Raw genomic sequence first — 20,531 nt, 5'->3', positions numbered from 1 at the left:
TTTGTCAGTTAGGGCAAAACTTTCCTCTTTTATGCCTCAAAAGGGCTTTTGTTCATAAAGTTCCTTCCCTAATGTGTGTGTTATTGAATACCCAATGATCATCATTTGTTGGGGTTTGGAAAAAAAAAGTAATTACTTTCAATCGGTTTATGAGTTTGAGTTATAATGCATGATTTACCTAATCTAGTTTCTAGCATAGAGTTCATGACTTATTGCGGCCTTTTGTCTTGATATTGTTAATGGTCCTTTAATCCGTCTAATTTATTGTGTCATTTATCTGCCACTTGTTTTAAGTCTACTTATTTTAATCCCGCACCATAATTCAGGTTTAGCTGTTGGCCACTTAGACTATGGTTTGAGATGTATAAAATGTCTTAGAGTAATCCACTGTTCTTCCTTCGGTGTTCATTTCTGACTCGTTCAGAAAATAGACTAATAATACAAGCTCTTTCTCCCACGTATCAACAACAGTTGTGGTTTGCTTAAATTTCTCTCAGTTCTTTTGGTGGTTGGTGTAATGAAAGGGAAGGTTGATAGTTGATGTTACAAGGAAGAAATCAAGAAAGGTGCAAGAATGAGTTGGGAGACAAGGCAATTCACACTTCCATCAGGTGGCATGACTTTCTGGTTTCTGTCACTTCAAAGCTGTGAACTTTTTTGTCTTTCATTGATGGACGTGCGTGAGAAGTTAGAGCTGTGACTTGGTGGATGAACAACTTTGGGCTTTCGAGTTTAACGATGAATTTGTCTTTCTCTATCATGCGTCAATCATCATCTTTATCACTTGAAGCAGTGCTCTCTAGCTTGCTAGTTCCATTCTGTTCATCTCTTAATAGCCTTGTAGATATCAATTCATAATGATGTTTTGAGCTGAGACCATTTTATTGGATATATAGGTTTTAGTGTTGGTAAGGTATGAATGTGATCATATACCAATTAGATAAAATGAATAAAAATGTTATTTTATATCAGCTTTGAAATGTAAAAGTTTTGTTATTTTAACCTTAAAGTTTAGAATATTAGAAGTGAGTGTTGTCAATCTAATCCAAACTTTAAAATCCTTCCATAGAAACTATTCATGCTCAATTTCTAGAATATTCTATCCTGCATTCCTCAGGCAGTTATAAAAGATGTTTAGATTGAGTTGGATCACACAACTGTAACTCATCTACACTTAAAAAATATAAATGCCCCAAAATAGGTAAACTTTTCTTTCCTTTGCTGTTATTTTGTTAAAACATTACTTAACTTGAGCTTTTAAGTATTTTTCACTTGGAGTCACTCTATACTTTGCCAAACATATCCCTGAAGTGAAGCAGCATTGCCATTTGAGATGGATTTTCGTTTATGCTTTGTTTGGAATGAAGAGAAAGGAATGCAAAGGAAATAAAATACTGATAATAATGCAAAACGAAATACACTTTTTCTTTTTTCTTCAATTTAAATTTCAAATTTTTTCTTACTTTTTTTTTTTCATTATACAAAACGAAATTAAGGGTTAGAGTTTGGGTTTGGATCGATAACCTTTCAAGTGTAAGTACTTAGATTGATTCTTTTACAATGAAATACACTCTGTAGAAATAATTCCTAAACTATTAGTTTTTAATAAATTTCATTTTAGTGTCTCTTAACAATTTTTATTATATGTGAATTTATATATGAGACATGAAGTTTGAATTTGAAGACAGAAAAGTTCGATCTTTTTATTCTAAGTGCAATTTGATATTTAGTTAGTAATTTTTTTAGCAAAAAATAATTTAATATATTTAATTTATAAAGATTTGGAGCAAACAATAAAAAATTAAATTTTTAAATAAAATTGACTAAATAATCATTTAATTTAAGAATTAAAAAAAAAAATGGTTTCAAGAAAACATGAGTGCCATATGCATGTTTCTGTGTTCCTTAATTTTCGTGACCGTGATTTTGGGGTATAATCACAAAGCCTATTAATTGCTACACTGTAATTAAACATGGCTGTTCATAAAAGAATAAATGCTTAAATATGTTTTTTTATTTTCACATTCTAGTTTTTTTAAAATATTTTTTTTTGTTTTAGCTTTATATATATATATATATATATATATATATATATTTATAGCCCCTTCTGTTTATTTAATTTTTAAAAAAATTATCAAATGTTAGTTTTTGATTGAATCATATTAGTAAGAGAGACTAAAATTAATAATGTGCTAAAATATATAAACTAAAACTTAAACATTTTATTTGGAGGAACTAAAATAAAAAAATTACCAAAATGTAGAGATTAAAAATATATTTAAGGCAAGAATAAACTTAGATGTATTTTTAAATTAAAATCTTATATTAATAAAAAATTATATTTAATATTTATGTAAATTATTAAAAAAATAAATTAAAATTAATATCTCTTAAAAAATTTGTTATGATCCTTTTCATAAGATTCCTTATAAATTACTTTTTACATTAATTATTTTCTTTCAACAATGTCCTAAACAAAGATAAAATAATTGATTAGATAAAAACATAATGAGTTTCAATAATTATAATGCTATTTTTCTAAAAAAATTATTAAATTTTTTTAATACGTTTTAATGATGCATAATAAATATTTAAGTATAATAAATTTTTATTTACAATCACAAAATTTCACATAGTAAAATATATTGATAACATTAAATGGTGTAATTTTTTTATTTTTTTAAATTTCTTACTTCTTTATTGTGTGCCTTAATCACACATTAAAATAGATAAATTATTAATAAAATTAATCATATATTTTTTATAGAATAATAATTTAAAAATCTTATATTCAAAATAAAAAATAATTACCCCTAAATTTTATCAATTACTGTAAGATTGTCGGCAAGGTAAAGTTTATGCTGTTGATAAATTTTTGTCATTTTACAGTTAAACACTTCATCTATCGCTGCTCCCAAAGACAATCAACTTGTTTTGTGTTTTCCTCCCTTCTTTTTGGCTACAACTTTGTTGTCTTTTTTCTTTCACTTGTTCAAATGCCGTGTTCAACATGTAAAACTGAATTATTTTTTTAGAAAAAATAATGCATTAGATATTTACACAGATTTTATAAATAATTTTTTTAACTTCTGAAAATTTTTTCATAATAGTCTTGAAGACAAAATTTCACTGTTTATAATAGTCTTGTCTGACCGATATTTATTGTATGAACTAAAAAAGAGGCAAATTTGTTAAAATTAAGAAAAATTCAAAAAAAATTATTGAAATGAATTAAAATATATGAAAAAGGCAAGTAAATAAATAAAAAAGCTTGATTATAAAATAGTATCATGAAGACAGGAAGAAATTTGGAAGGAGTAGCTGAGGAAGGTTTGGAGAATGATGGAGGGTAAAAGGCACCTTCCTTGAATTGTAGCACGGAATGGAATGTTTGGAGGTCATAAAGACACGATGTGTAGCACTTTACCAATTGGATAGGGAAAAGCATTTTGTGTGCATCGTTATTGGTCCCCTTTTGAAGCCATGCATGAGTGCGTGGTGAGGTGAGTGAGTGGAGGGGGTCATTTCCCTTTTGTTGATAATCTCAATCACAAAGCAAAACCCCTCTATTAATTCACACTCAATGATTCTCCATTTCTAACTATATTTCTTAAAAACTGATCTTTCCATATGCCCATTTTTAACATCACTTCTTGCTTTTGTGGGTCACTGCTAACGTAGCCTTTAAATCTCAATTGGTTGCCGGCCCAGATTTTTATGTTTTCTAACCTCTTCCTAACGTACACAATAAAATATTTTAATTTATATACAATATTTTTAAAATTTTAATTGTTGAAATTAAGCCATATACCATCAATTTTATCTAAAAATGAATAAAAATATAATAGATATGTGGTATATTATTAATTTATATAAATTATTAAATAAAATTTTTAAATGAAAAACTTAATTTGGACAATTACAAAACTAAAAATACTAAATATAAACAATTAAAATTATAAAAATTAAAATTACCTATAACCTATAGGAGAACTAAAAGTGTAATTAAACATGAAAAATTATAATAATTAATATTATCAATGCATTACACATGATATCACATTAATTTTAATCAAAAAATATGTATAATTTTTTAGAAAAATGAATAGAAATCTTCACACTGTTGGTGAACACTTCTTGTTTTCTAGTCAAAGAAACACTAGCCAATGCTTGAAGTTGAAGAGATGAATGCTGCTACAAGCTATTTGTGGTAATAAACTCTCCTTAAAACTGATGGAGCAGAAAAGGCTTCAATACCAACCTCAAAATCCATGCCTCTAAGTAGCAACCTTGCAGGGGCTATATGGTTGCCACGTGGCAGAAATCAATCTTCATTGTGTGGATATTAAGGATTCTACAACTAATCAAAAGGATATGAATTTCGGTACACTCAATTGCACACTTACTATAAGTCCTTCCTATTATCATTTCTGTTAGCCGCAAAAGGCTTGCTTGCACTACCTCTCCTTCTCTGCACCTCAGAGTACACAACACAACCATGGCTGCCTCAGTCTCCACTGTTGGAGCTGTCAACGGAGCCCCAGTACGATGCTTTTTCTACTCTTTACTCTTTAATTCATTATTCTTGACCTTATATTCTCAACAAATTCTTCAGGAAATTTTGTTATAAAAGCTCAAATCATTATTTTATACGTGTAAGGTTATGAATTATGTTAGAAATATACATATCTATACATGTCAAATAATGAGTTATCCTAGTTAAGAATTATATCTTATAACAACTTTTTCTTTTCGTGCTAGTAAGGATCACTATGAGTTTGATGCACTTCTAAAACTATGAGTAAATTAAGTTTCAAGAATAAGATATATATAAAAACAAACTACTGTGATTTTTTTACTCCTTGTTTGTTTTGATACTGAACTCATTATAAGTTAGTTATATCAATATGTATGATACTAAATTAGAATAGAATTGTGCTATTTCCTACTTAAGTCATGATAAAAAAAGAAGTGAGTGAACTTTTAAAATTTAGTTTGAATAGTGTGAAAGAGTAGCTACTGTGATATTGCAGTTGAGGTTGAACAGCTCTGGAGCTGGAGCTTCAATTCCCAGTTCAGCCTTCTTTGGAAGCAGCTTGAAGAAGGTTATTGCCTCAAGGTTCCCAAACACAAAGATTTCCTCTGGAAGTTTCAAAATTGTTGCTGCAGAGAAAGAGATTGAAGAGACCCAGCAAACTGATCAGGACAGGTGGAAGGGTCTTGCCTATGATGTTTCAGATGATCAACAAGACATCACAAGGGGAAAGGGTATGGTTGATTCACTTTTCCAAGCTTCAATGGATAGTGGAACTCACTATGCAATCATGAACTCTTATGAGTACCTTAGCGCTGGACTTAAACAGTGAGTGACACAAATACTGGGAATTCTAAGCCAAATAGTGTTTGTTTATCACTTTTGTTGTCATGAATTGAAAAGTGAAGTCAATTTCATTTTGATCTAAAGCTGGCCATGATGATGTTATTTTAGGTACAACTTGGACAACAACATGGACGGTCTTTACATTGCTCCTGCTTTTATGGACAAGCTTGTTGTTCACATCACCAAGAACTTCATGACCCTGCCAAACATCAAGGCATTTTATTAAATTTATGATATTCATGCAGATACTGCCTGAATAATTTAATAAAAAATTTGGGACATATATTCAATTTTTTTCGTTATTTTTATAGGTTCCTCTCATTCTTGGTATTTGGGGAGGCAAAGGTCAAGGAAAATCTTTCCAATGTGAGCTTGTCTTTGCCAAGATGGGAATCAGGTGAGTAAATGCCGTACTGAGTGCCTAGCACTCATTAGTTGTTGACGAGTGTTCCAATTCCAATGGCATCTCTGAATCAAAATATTATTTGCTGCTAACTTGTAGTCATTGTGATGTTGTAAGTACAGCCCCATAATGATGAGTGCTGGAGAGCTTGAAAGTGGAAATGCTGGAGAGCCAGCAAAATTGATCAGGCAAAGGTACCGTGAAGCTGCTGATATAATTAAGAAGGGAAAGATGTGTTGTCTCTTCATCAATGATCTTGATGCTGGTGCTGGTCGTCTTGGTGGAACCACCCAATACACTGTCAACAACCAAATGGTGAATGCCACCCTCATGAATATTGCTGATAACCCCACAAATGTTCAGCTCCCTGGTATGTACAACAAGGAAGAGAACCCTCGTGTGCCCATCATTGTCACTGGTAATGATTTCTCAACACTATATGCTCCTCTTATCCGTGATGGACGTATGGAGAAGTTCTACTGGGCACCTACAAGGGAAGACCGCATTGGTGTCTGCAAGGGAATTTTCCGCACTGACAATGTACCTGATGATGACATTGTCAAGCTTGTTGACACCTTCCCTGGCCAATCCATTGGTAAATTCCTCATAAACTCTTAAACTTTCTGCTTTTTGCGTACTATATGTTTCACATCTAGATATATGGTAAAATCTTATTTTAGAATGGGTAGTTTAATTAAGTTCAATAAACTCTTAATTAAAAATTATATTATATATTATCATATTTTTTAAAAAAATAAGCTGAAAAAATTATTTTGATAAAATATATTGAATAGCTTTTTATAATAAGCTAGAAAGAATTTATAAAAATGATTTTCATAAGTTTTTTGAAAAAAGACCAAGTCCACGACTTTACAAAATGTCATACATTTAGTTTTTTTCTTTTTTCACCTCATTTTTTCTAACATAAAGGACAATATGTGAATGATATTTTATAAAGTGAAGGATTAGACGAGGGTTTGGAAAGTCATGAACTAAAGGACTGATTTGAGGTTTTACTCTAAGATATAATTGGAAATTGTAATGAAATAGAAACAGAATAGGACTAATGGTATGGCATTTATCGTTGCAGATTTCTTTGGTGCACTCCGGGCTAGAGTATATGATGATGAAGTGAGGAAGTGGATTTCTGGTGTTGGTGTTGCAATGGTTGGGAAGAAGCTTGTGAACTCAAAGGAAGGACCTCCAACCTTTGACCAACCCTGGATGAGTTTGGATAAGCTCTTGGGGTATGGTAACATGCTTGTGCAAGAGCAAGAGAATGTGAAGAGGGTCCAATTGGCAGACAAGTACTTGAGCGAGGCTGCTCTTGGTGATGCTAACGAAGATGCCATTAACAGAGGAACTTTCTATGGTTAGAGATCTTTTATCTTGAGGCCTTGATATTGGATGTGTTTGCATATAGCTAATTTTTTAGTCAAACTTACACACACTTGCACATTTAATTTTGATCTAGTAAAAAATGTTTTAAAATATCTAATAATGTATTGTCCACTTTAAACTCTCTTAATTATTTGGCAGAATATAATTGAACGGTTACACTAAATCAGAATGAAACTCGTTGGAATGTATAATTCAATCAAATAAAACTGAATGGGTTTATTATCATTCCAAAATGATTATTACCACTTCTTTTTAAATATTTTTTCTGTAAAATTTTTATTTTTTATTGATTAATTAAATTATTAATAATAATAGACATATGAGAGTGATAATAGAGACCGAATAAAACTTAGAATAAACCTTTTGGTTGTTTCATTTTCTTTGCAGGCAAAGCAGCTCAGCAAGTAAATATTCCCGTTCCTGAAGGGTGCACTGATCGAAATGCTTCCAACTTTGACCCAACTGCTAGAAGTGACGATGGAACCTGCTTATACACATCTTAAGAACCTAAGCATTCTCAACCTGAGGAGAAGCTGAGACTTGAGATAATCGAAAAATGTATCTTGTTCATATTGGATTGTTATCCTTTATAATTTTGAGTTACATTATTGAGTATGTTGTGCAATGTTAAATGTTGGCGCCTTTCTATTCCTACTTGTGCATTAATTTGTTTCTCTCTTTATTTTCTTTGTTTGACATGTTGTTATATATTATCGTACCTGGTCATTTAGGCTTGCATACATCACACTGAAGATATCGATCAATATGGAATCCTCACAAATTTCGATTTAATTTCTTAGCAAAGCAGTTTCTTCACATGCATGAATTGCCGTATTCTCAGTTTTTCTTAAAATTCAAGATATGCTAATCTTATTAGTGGAAGAAATAAAGAGGAGAATGAAAATGTGAATTATATTTTCTTGGTTATTTTTTAGCATACATATTGGCAACAAACTTGTAAAACACACTGCTACTAACAGGTGTTCTTGAACCAATTTTCAATATGGGAGAAAAGGAGTTACAATGAATGAAAACTAATCATTCTGTCTTGATTCGCTAAGTGTTTTGTTTATTTATCTGAATCAACTTTTCCTTGATTAGACATCTCTTCTTATACTTTTAAATATATTTTATTTCTCTTTTGAGTTGTCGTGTCTTCCTCTTTCTCGGCTTGCTCTTATTCTTTAGTTTGGTTTCCAATAACAGTGTTAAAAAACTAAGTATAAAAACATCTTAGCACATATTTAGATTTGCGTAGAATATAACGTACAAGTGCATCTTAGAATTATAAGCTATTTATAGTATTGAAAAACTAACACACCTCCACTCTTGAAGAACATAAAATCAAACGTACGCTTATAAGAATGAGAAGCAAGTATACTTTCACAAGTTATAATTTAGTTAATACATGAAAATAACTTCTCAAATAAGTGAGAAATTAAATATGTTCTCTTTGTGTATTAAATTAGCATAGAAAACAATCAATTTAATCCTTTTATCCCGTTAACAACATTAATTTAAATTAAAAAAATAATATATTAACTTTTTATAATTTTTAATATATTTTAGTATAATTTTTAATCAAGAAATTTTGAGAAAAAGAGAAGGAAAAGAAAAAAAAAAGAAGATTTTTGTCAGAATTTAAAAGGACAAAAGAAATGGATAGCAGAAACATGTAAAAGAGCTAAAAGGAAAAATAATTTTTTTATTAAAGTTCAAAGGGAAAAGAAAACAAATTGTGTAGAGGTGAACATAATAATAAGAAGAAAATAAAAGAAAGAACATATGAAAATAAGTAAAAATTGATTAAAAAAATACTATTTTTGTTGAAGTTGATAAAAAAAACAATATTAGTTTTTCAGTAGAGTCAATATTTTTTTATAAAAATAATTATTTTAAATGTTTTTGTAAGTTAAAGAACTAAAATTAAAAAAATAAAATCAAGAATTAATACAACAACTTATTATGATAAAAATATGTTAAATTTTGTATTTTACTTGAGTGCCAAAAAAATGTCTTCTACTCTTTCAACCCGGTTGATAGCTATACTTTTTATTTGAAAAAAAAAAAAAAAAAGAAGCTGCGCCAACTTTTCATTATTTAGTATTCTAAATTCAAAAATGTTGTGTGTATATTTAAGAGAGGATATCTTTTATATTTTTATTTATATTTTTTTAAAATATATGTATGTAAAAATATAAAATATATAATATCTGATATAATGTTAATATTTAGATATTTTAAAAATAATTTGTTTCAAATTAATGTCATAAAGTTAAACACGTGTAAATGAACTTTCTTCGAAATTCAGAGTACATAAGTACAGAAGCTAACATTTTAGGAATGGAAAATGTTATTTTTTCGATAAATTTGTTTATATATATAATGAGAGAGAGAATAGAGTGATTAATCAGGAGGTGATGGGGTGGAAAAGAATAAATTTTTACTATAAAAATAGATATAACTCTTGAAAAATTATAGTTTAATATCATAATAACAAAATTGAAAATATGAGTCGGAGCTACTACCAATCACTAATATCTTTTAAGCAAGGATATTCTTAAATAGTAATTTAATTAACCATATTAGTTTTAAAAAATTAATATAGAATAATTATTGATTAAAAATTATAAAAACTTAATATATTATTCTCTCGATAACTTTTTTACATCATGCATATGCCATATATGTGCACCAGTTAGCAAGTAGCTTATATTCGTCAATACCTTGGCCTTATCGACAATTAGTGGATGTCACTGATTAGACCCAAATCGATATTGTAATAATTAAATCAAGTTTAATTTTTTTAATAAAGAACTTGGATTACACATTAAAATTTCAGCGGGAAACTAAGAACACACTGGGATTGGTATACTTTTAAAAATGTTCAACAATAACTTTAAACTGTAAATGTTAAATTAATAAAAATACCAAACAAATCAATTATAATTTAAAAAAAAATTAAAATAGATGTTTTCAGATTCAAAAGGAAGAACTAAAATTTATAATATAAAAATAACTAGTTTTTATTAAGTTAATTATGGGAAAAAAAACGTAACTACGATTTCAAATGATTGTTTGATCTTATTTTATTTTACAGATAATAAATACATAGTAATAAGAGAATTAGTTATGAGTAATTTGTACCTATAACATTTGCGAACATTGAATATTCAACCAAGCACGACAATTCTTTCAAATGTATAATTGATCTCTATTTGCTCCTCCCTTTTACTAAACCATTAACAACTACATTTCCTTCTCTTAGCATATGCTATAAGATAACTTCATAATCTTAGGATATGTGATCCTAAGAGACTTTAAATTTACATTTCTTTCCCTTAAAATTTAATCTAATCCAAGCATTTTTCGGTGTTTTTTTTTCTCTTACCAAGTTAAGTACACACTATTTTAAGTATTTTTAATATTATGTACTTATAAAATTTAGAATATCTTGCTAATTAAGACTATTTTTTTTTTCTAATAATATCAGATATTACAGTGTCTGTAGGCACAAAAAAGTCATAATTATATTTCTCATTCTAGTAGTGTAGTTTAAATGCTAGAGTTAAGAATGCCACAAGTTGAAGTGTAAGTTTTGACCTTGTGAGCTTAAAAATAAGGTTGTTATACTAATCATTTTATTCTATTCAAAGTGAGATTTATAATATTGTTACATAGTTTATAAGAGTCGACGTTTATGATCATCTTTATTCTATGACATTAATCAGATAATAATCATTTTCTTTTAGTAGCTCTCCCCACTTATAGTATGTAAGACACTGTACCTTAACTTACAATTAATTTTTTTGCCTAACTTATTTTTCAACGAAAGTACGAATTATTTTCCCTCCTTTTCTTAACAATAAAAAAGGCTTGATTATTGTATATTTGAATTAGTACAATTTTATAAATATACTTAATTTTTGATAAAATACAACCAGAGTTTTTTTTTTTTTTTTTCCAAAATCAGGAACGTACAATGAATCCAAACATAGTATCATTAAGTGCCATCAACCTAACGCAGGGCATATGCACACGTGAAAGCAAAGAACCACGTTTCCCTGTTTTAGGTAGCATGACATCGAGAGTGTTACTGTTCTCATATCTGTTAATTTTTAAAGAAATAAGATGAAATATTTTTTTAATCTTTATTATAAAAAATAAATAATAAATTTAAGATATATTAATTATTAAAAAAAATTATATTTTTCTTTTATTAATATTATTAAATATATAAATTACTCACTGTATCATTTAACATTATGAATATTTTTAAAATAAAATTTATATTTAAAATAATATAACGACTTAATTGATTTTTTAAGTGATTTAATCTTTAATTTCTTCTAAAAATACTTCGTTTCCTTCTCCAGTAACATACATTCTAACCTCTTCAATCATGATCGCACACAGTTCTTAACTCTTTCCTTTTCTGCTTCTTACTTCATGTTCAACTCCATTATGGCAAAAATACTCACACTCTGCATTCTCCTTCTGGCCTCAATCCTCATAAACTCTCAACAGCAAGAACTCTTCTTTGAAGGGTTCAAAGATGCCATTTCAGGCAACAACATAAGCATAGACGGAGGTGCAGTAATCGAAAACTGTGGAATACTTCGCCTCACAAACGACACTCACATGCTTGGCCACGCGTTTTACTCAACCCCAATTCGCTTAAAGAACTCCACCAACGCCAAAGTTTTCTCCTTTTCCACCGCTTTCGCTTTTGCAATAACAAGCAGCGACCCAAAACAAGGTGGGCATGGCTTCGCCTTCGCCATATCCCCCTCAAAAGTGCTTCCTGGTGCTTATCCCAGTCAGTACCTTGGCCTTCTCAACCCACACGATGTTGGGAACTTCTCAAACCACCTTTTTGCTGTTGAGTTCGACACTGTCCAAGACTATGAATTTTATGATATCAATGGCAACCACGTGGGCATCAACTTGAACAGCATGGTGTCCAAAAAGTCTGTTCCCGCTGCTCAATTCACAGATGGGTCATCCAAACAGGACCTCTATTTGAAGTGTGGTTCGGTGATTCAAGCATGGGTGGACTATGATTCCTCCACCAAACAATTGGATGTTAGACTTTCCTCAACCTCCTCGAAACCTCGTTCCCCAATCTTGTCTTGCAAAGTTGATCTCTCACCAATTCTCAAAGATGACATTTATGTTGGGTTTTCAGCTTCAACGGGGACGCTAGCGAGCTCACACTATATCTTGGGTTGGAGCTTTAAGATCAATGGAGAAGTCAAATCTTTGAATTTGAATAGTTTACCATCACTTCTTACTTCTAACCACCACAAAAAAGCCACGATCGCGGGAATTACGGTTTCTTTTGCTATTTTAGCAATAACAGCTTCAATTGGGTTAACGATCTATGTAGTCAGAAAGATAGAGAACGACGATGCTATTGAACCTTGGGAACTTGAAGTGGGTCCCCACAGGTTCTCATACGAGGAGCTGAAGCAAGCAACAAAGGGCTTCAACGAGAAGCAGTTAATTGGGTTTGGGGGTTTTGGTCGAGTTTACAAAGGGGTTCTCCGAAACTCCAACACCCAAGTGGCAGTGAAGAGAATTTCACAAGACTCAAAAGAAGGGTTACAACAATTCATGTCGGAGATAGAAACCATTGGTCGGCTCCGACATAGGAACCTAGTACAATTACTAGGTTGGTGTCGGAAGCATTGGAATCTCTTACTTGTGTATGATTTCATGCCCAATGGAAGCCTGGACAAGTGCTTATTCGAGAAACCCAAAGAGATTTTAAGGTGGGAACAGAGGTTCAAGATCATAAAGGGAGTAGCTCGGGGTCTTGTGTATTTACACGAGGAGTGGGAACAAGCGGTGATTCACAGAGACATAAAAGCAGGGAATGTGCTGCTGGATTCCGAAATGAATGGAAGGTTGGGCGATTTTGGTTTGGCGAAGTTGTATGAGCACGGTGAGCACGTGCGCACGACTCGCGTGGTGGGCACGTTGGGGTACTTGGCGCCGGAGTTAACACGGACGGGGAAGCCCACGACGAGTTCTGATGTATTTGCGTTTGGGGCATTGTTGTTGGAAGTGGTGTGTGGGAGAAGGCCCATTGAGCCCAAGGCGTTGCCGGAGGAGCTTATATTGGTGGATTGGGTGAGGGAACGATGGGAGATGGGGGAGGAGGCTCTTTTGGAAGTGATGGACCCCAATTTGGGTGAGGCGTTTGATCGAGAGCAGGCCTTGACGGTGCTGAGATTGGGCCTAATGTGTTCTAATGATGAGCCCATGGAACGGCCCAGTATGAGGCAGGTGGTGATGTATTTGGAGGGGAGGTAGAAGTCCTGGGTGTTTGAATTTGGCATAAAATTCATCCCAAGGTTTTGAATGTAAATTCCATCTAAAAGTAAAGAAAGTTTTATATTTGTGGTTGGGAGCATGATGGATACTTTGCCACATGAACTCTTTCTTCTTCTGAGTTTGAGTTGTAGCATTCTGCTATTTGTCTGTAATTAGAATAATTACATAACATTCATTGATAACAAGTATCCTTACTTTGGGTTATAGTTTGGGGGCCCAATGGGCACATTATATTCACTGTACGTTCTTTAGTTACGAGCGTGGGCTGTGGCTACAGTTTCTGGTTGTGGGCCAGCCCTCTCCATGGCTCACTCCAATAATTTACAATTTCTCCTCATACAGATGATATATATATTTTTTTAATTTATGCCATGTTACTGAAATTTAAGCATTTCTAATTTTTTACTCATTAATTTTACAAATTTTAATTATTTTACAGTTTTTATCACCGCGCGCATGTACATAAATTCTAGAAATTATTCTAACTTAATTAACGAGTTTAAATTCAAATCTATAAAGACATAATTGCATTATTTTTTTTTTTAAATTATTATCCACAATTATATGTAGTTTCAAATCAAAATTATATTTTATGACAAATAAACTACATATCCATTTGATTGTGGGGGCCGCACTTCAACATTTACGTGCTATCTTTTATTGTTTTGTCAAAGTTTTTAATTTTAATTTTAACTAATATTAAGTAAAATTATTTTATCAAAAAAATATTTATTACATTTTAATGCAACAACGAGTAAAAAAATAGAAAAGAGTATTTTGAGAGTATATTGATTTTGGGCAAATTGATTAAAATGATTTTGTAGAATTGATTCTGAATAAAAAAAAAAAGTTTAAAGTACCATGATTTATATTAATAATTAAACCTAATTTACTTGGAGACTCGTGTAAGACTGTTGCTGGTTATACTGAACAAGGAATGGGTGTTTATAATTTAATTATGATTTTTACACTTATTTTTATTTTCTCCTTTTTTATACTTTTTTTTATAACATCTTTTTTTCTTTTTTTCTTTCTCTTCTCCCAATCCACTTCACACTCATTTGTTAACTGTGAAATTACAATAGCCGAATTTAAAAACAACTTAAAATGCTACTGATAACAGTTGCTCTTAGTTACATATCATTTGTTAGGGATCTCAATAACTGTTTTGGGTTATATTTTCCTTATGATGCATGTCTTTTATTATTTATCAATCTTAGAGTGTTTAATTTGAGAAAATATTTTTTATTTTTATTATTTATTATGTTTATTAGTAGTAGAAGGTAACGAATTATATATAATTTGAATGTATCAAATCTTCTTCATTTCTTATTTTAATTTTAACTGTCTCTAGATATATACATTTTAATTTATTTCTTTTATAAAAAAAATAGATGTGTATGCCTAATTATCAAACCAGCAAACAAGTGAGTATTTTTCTCATTTAGTTTGACATTTGAAACTCCACATATCATACACAAAAGCAAACTCTGAATTCACTTTTGATTTTACAAATGCTCTTTAATTCTATTCATAAAAAACGTGGTAATTATTTTTTCCCCCTTGTCGTAAGTCCTTTAAGGAAAGAGGTTGATACCATTTAACAATATGCATAGTGAAATTAAATTAAAGTTAGGAACATAGAATAAAGGAATGAAAAGAAGCACTAAAGGCTGAGCGTAGGAGGAATAGGAGGGAACCGTTCAAAGAGCCATAGTCTTTGCTTTAGCAAACCGTTTTTAAAAACAACACCGTTCTGCAAAGTTGAAATGGCTAAAATAAAGGAAACTGCTCTTCACATACTCTCTCCCACTACACTTTCTTTGCATGAGGCTCTCCCACAAATAGTGAAGAAGAACATTAAGAAGCGGTTCAGCATTTCAAACTCCAATGTCTACCTCAATCCACCCCTTCATTTTACTCTGCATTCTCATCTCCATCTCCCTCACAGGTACTCTTTCAATTTCACTCCCTCACCACAAAAGCCAATGACCTCTAATATATAACGTACAATTTTTATTCCATGTTTGATATGTTCTAAAGATTGGTTTTAGAACTGATTTTAAATATAAAAAATAACAAAAATTTATTAAAAAATAGATCTTTTATTATATTAAAAATATAAAAATTAATTAAATTTTTTTAATAATCAACTAGAGTTAATTCAAATGTATATATTTGATTTTTTTAATCGAATTTAAATTGAGTATAGAAAAAATTATTTTAAGGGAAGCTAGAGAAAAAAATATATATTATTTTTAGTCGTTTAAAAAAATAATTGATAGGAGTTAAAAATTGGGATATTTTGATTCTGCATGCATGTCTAATGCTATCAATTTCTGTTTATAACACACACTTAATCTTATTATTATTATTATTATTATTATTTACAGTAGTTAAGTGTTAACTTGTGACATTGCGTTGTGGTTTATTGTTGAAGATGGGACTCAACTCATATTGGTGAACAACTGCAAAGAGAGTGTGTGGCCGGGAATTCTTGGAAGTGCAGGGCACCCAACTCCAAAAGATGGTGGATTTCACCTTTGCAGTGGAGAAGAGGTGGTGCTAGAAGTCCCTGAGGGATGGTCAGGGAGAATCTGGGGTAGACTAGGGTGTTGCTTTGATCCCAAAACTGGTAAAGGGTCATGTGAAACAGGTGATTGTGGTGGTCTTTTGAAGTGTGGGGGCATTGGTGGAGTTCCTCCAGCTACCCTTGTGGAAATGACACTTGGAACCTCTCAATCATCTTTGCATTTCTATGATGTTAGTTTGGTTGATGGGTTTAACATTCCGTTGTCCATGAAGCCTGTAGGAGGTGGAGTTGGTTGTGGTGTTGCAGCTTGTGAGGCTAACTTGAATGTTTGTTGTCCTTCTGCACTTGTTGTGAAGAGTCAAGGGAAGGTTGTGGGGTGCAAGAGTGCTTGTTTGGCTGCAAAATCAGATAGATATTGTTGCACTGGGGAGTTTTCAAGCCCAAAAAGTTGTAAGCCAAGTGCTTTTGCTCGTCTTTTTAAGACCATTTGCCCTCAGGCTTATAGCTATGCTTATGATGATTCAGCTGGGCTTAAGACTTGCAAAGCACCTCGGTATGTGATCACATTTTGCCCCCCTAATTGATGGCACTGTTGGCAGTTCAATTGGGAAGGAGTGTGTGATGAAGACCCGTATTTTTATTGATTTTATGTTATTTAATTTGATTGTTGTGATTCTCTTTTCTTTTTGTTCTGGCAATTTGATGACTGGAAATGGATATTATTGTACAATTATATTGTTCGATAGATAGATATTTGATCCTCTTAAGTTGAATTTATTATGGAGTATTACAGTGTATATGTTTAATGTTTGTTTACCATGTTCTAAAAGCAAAAGTAGTAACGTAGAATATTAAATTGCGAAATGTGAGACAACGTTCCTTAAAAAGAGATAAAGGAGAAAAGGAGAAATTTCTCTTGGTTTGATAAAGTTACACATGGGATTTTTTGTAGTGGTGTGTGAAAACTCTGGGAGATGGTATTGTCATTAGCTGTCTCAATGGTTTTTGGTCGATCATTAGTTTCTCTTATTTGCCTTGTTAGTTTTAAGCCCAATTTAGCATATGATGGTTACACAGGAGATTAATATGAGGCCCAAAAGACCCATTTCAAACAATCCACGCAAGAGAAATGTGATACATTTTCTGTGCTATTTTAAATATAATTTAGTTATAAAATGAAATTTTACATTGGCCTTTCTGATATTATATGACCAACATAAAGCTTCATGCATTCATAAAAAAAGTTGAAAAAAGTGTAAAAAAATACATTGTTAATATTTTTGACATATCCATTACTATCTCTAAGCATTTATTGTCAATTTTATTTAAGTGTTTTTTTATTTATATTATTTTTTATTATAACCAAATTAATAATAAAAATATTTTAAACAAAATTTAATTAAATAAAGTAACAGGAAACACACGAGAATAACAAAAGAGAGCATGTGAGATGGTCTAAGGACTTAATTTTTATTTTTTTTGGTCCTGGGGACTTCTTGATCAAGTCAAAGAGCTTCTAGCCACGTCAGTGATAAAAATCTGCCCATCAAGTCTCTAATTAGGGATACTGAGAAGTACATTTACTTTAATCAAAAACTTTTTCATTGGGTAGTTTTGAAATTTAGTAAAAATTCGAATTAGAACTATTCATGCAAAATAGCAAGCTAAAAATGTAGAAAATGTGTATGAAAAGTGTCCGAAAGGAATTCTAATAATTCACACAACCTAGTAGCACTCACATGCAAGCACGTTGAGTTCTTTTACACTTTCCTTGACTACTTTTGCTTCCATTGTGCCATTCAGATTTCAGCAAATTGTGGAACGCTCGAAAGTTCTATGTGGTGGTCCTACTCTGATGCCGGTTTTGTGCATACATATTGAAGAATTGTTTTTTGTTTTTATGTGTTGGAAGACCAAGTGTGCGAGACACGTAGACATGTAGTCTTGGTGGCAAATGAGTTAAATAATGATCATACAAGTGAGAATACCTGTAACTCATGATATGTGGCTATTGGCTAAGATATAAAGTGAACTTCATTATTGTAATTTATCATATATCCTCTTATTAATATTTCATTGAATTTTGGAATCCACCATTTAAGAAAAGCTTGTAATACAAACAAACGTTCAAAAGGTCCCTGCAGCATGTTCAAATGCTAAGCGTATTAGTCCAAGTCATATGAATCGTTAGTATCCAAAGTGCCAAATATAACAGATCGAATTTTAAGTGGGATGAACGTACACACTATCATATATGTGACACAGTGACCCATCTTATCTATGAAATTGCTTCAAGGCTAATTCAAGCCACAGATAGATACTTTATAAATCACATGGAAATTTTTAGTGCTTAGTTTTAGGCCTATAATTTGTTATCTCTCTTAAAACGTTAAAGCATCGATGTCCAACTTGTATTTGGATATTGAAGCTATTGCAAAAAAATTCCATGTGTGGTCGATTTCTGGGGCACTTGGAAAACCAGAGGCAGCAAGGACATGGGCCCTAATTGCACAACATAGTGTGTTGGAATTCCTTGCACGCCCACAATTGTTATCCAACATCTTAACTTTTATGATGCCACTCCAACATATGAGGAAGGACCACTGGGCTACGATAAACTTTTTCTGAAAGGGAAAATGAATGAGAAGTCCATATATATAATACTTCCTAATGGCTATACATTTGCATAACCACTAACTTCCTTTTCTTATCATTAAGAATACTGGCATGGTTTTGTAACTAACCCCACATTTAGCTAACGTTGGGATATTGGAGCAGTCTCTTCACTCTTAATTTCTAGCCTGACCCAATATCCTGGTACATTTGGCTCAAGTCTTTTTACAAGTTTCCATTAAATGTCATGAAGGGCGGTGAGAACACTGAAGCAAACGAAATATGGCTACCTTAGTTTCACGGCATTTGCATTTGACACGCAATCTGGGATACGTTTCTGAACAGTTTGCCAACAATGCAGAAGCATTAATATGTTAGTTAATATGAAAGTGCTTATTCCGCAAAACAATTAAATAGGGCATGTCTAGACTTGGTCACGTTGCCTCTCTTTGTCAGCATCATATCCATTCTTCCCTGTTTGGTAGCTTTCATATCAAATGTACAAATAAAATGACAACCAATCTTTACTTATTCCCAGAAAAGTGCCAACACCATAAGACATTTTCTCCCTGAAAATATGAATTAAGAATACCGAAAGCAAGAATATGACATGGATCATATATAACATAGATACGAAAAATATGGTGAATTAAAAAGAATTTAAGGCATGACATTTAAAAACCTAATGTATTAAAAGGAAGCATCATATAAAAAATAAAAAACTATAAGTTACACAGGAACCAGATCAAGTCAAATTAAGCTTACTAAAGGACATATTTCTATAATAGGAAATTGAAACAGAATTGGTTAAATATAATTAAAATAAGTATTTATTAAATTAATCTTAATTATAAATTTATATTAAAATATACATAGAGAATGTTTTTGTACTTTTAATACTAAAATATATAGTTTAGATTAATTTTTATAAATATTTAATAGTTCAGTTCGCCCATCAATTAGTGGACAGACTGCAATGAGCTGCAAACAAAGTGAGCAGAGAAAGGGAAAGAGACAGAGGCATATAAACAGGTAGGCAGCTAGAAGCATTTCTAATTATGTGGTTCAAAACAAGATCTTAAGAATTAATTTCAAAGATATGAAAATCTCTAAAGTCATAAAGTAATTAACCTGCATTGCATTATTACCCAGTTGGTCCTTTCCCTTCCTTTCCCTCTTCCCATTTCCTCAATCACAGCCAACTCAAGTACGTAGGTGATCAGTATCACCACATCATTCTGCAAAAGAAAACGTCATGTAGACATCAATTAACAGTAATGGCAACTAGTAAGGATCCTCTGAGATTGAAGATTAAGGGCCGTAAAAAAATCATATTTTTTTTTCATTAGCAGAACAATTCTGTTATTGTGTGTGTTTAGAAGAGTTGTATAATTGTTGTATGATATAAATTCCGTCGTTAAGGTATTAGTAGCTAATGGACTTTGGCTTAAATGAATTAAGATATTAAGATATTTTGGTATTTTGGTAGTTGTTAACTTTGTATGCCACGCTAGGTGAATTAACCCATAAATAAAATTACTGTTGTTTCTTTTGTCCCATTGTGTTGTGTGTCAATGATGTTGAAATAGATATGACCTCTTTCTGCTCCTCTGGGCCGTAGCAGAATAGTGAAGGACATCCATTGTTTTTATTCACAGTCACCAAATTCGACCAAACTTCTTTAAAATAATTTATATTTTAAATTTTTTTTAAAAATCAAATGAAAGAATTTTAAAAAATATAGTTAATTTTAATTTTAATATATATAAAAAAATCAATCTATTTTATTATATAATTTTTATTCTTATAAATATTTATAAAAAAAATTTAAACTGAACTCGTATATAATATTTAAGGGCTCT

General features: G+C 31.2%; 3 protein-coding genes across 3 annotated transcripts; all 3 read left to right on the top strand.

The window, feature by feature from the left end:
• The first annotated feature begins 4,258 nt into the window (after positions 1-4,258).
• On the top strand, positions 4,259-7,846 carry LOC113846929 (ribulose bisphosphate carboxylase/oxygenase activase, chloroplastic-like). The gene is made up of 7 exons (XM_027475695.1): positions 4,259-4,543; positions 5,034-5,362; positions 5,489-5,594; positions 5,692-5,777; positions 5,906-6,378; positions 6,874-7,155; positions 7,572-7,846. The coding sequence occupies exons 1-7, from the start codon at positions 4,499-4,501 to the stop codon at positions 7,685-7,687; spliced, it is 1,437 nt and encodes a 478-aa protein (XP_027331496.1). The 5' UTR covers positions 4,259-4,498; the 3' UTR covers positions 7,688-7,846.
• A 3,699-nt stretch (positions 7,847-11,545) lies between these two features.
• On the top strand, positions 11,546-13,502 carry LOC113874471 (L-type lectin-domain containing receptor kinase S.4-like). The gene has a single exon (XM_027512695.1). The coding sequence runs from the start codon at positions 11,634-11,636 to the stop codon at positions 13,500-13,502; it is 1,869 nt and encodes a 622-aa protein (XP_027368496.1). The 5' UTR covers positions 11,546-11,633.
• Positions 13,503-15,413: 1,911 nt separating this feature from the next.
• On the top strand, positions 15,414-16,640 carry LOC113874470 (thaumatin-like protein). The gene is made up of 2 exons (XM_027512694.1): positions 15,414-15,474; positions 15,964-16,640. Exons 1-2 carry the CDS (start codon positions 15,414-15,416, stop codon positions 16,638-16,640), a joined length of 738 nt encoding a protein of 245 aa, XP_027368495.1.
• The last annotated feature ends 3,891 nt before the right edge of the window (positions 16,641-20,531 follow it).

Source organism: Abrus precatorius, unplaced genomic scaffold, assembly GCF_003935025.1.
Source record: "Abrus precatorius isolate BTA unplaced genomic scaffold, Abrus_2018 Scaffold8, whole genome shotgun sequence".
In the NCBI taxonomy this organism is placed as follows: Eukaryota; Viridiplantae; Streptophyta; class Magnoliopsida; order Fabales; family Fabaceae; genus Abrus; species Abrus precatorius.
Note: the sequence above shows the minus strand (reverse complement) of the source record. Positions and strands in the feature narration are given on the sequence as shown.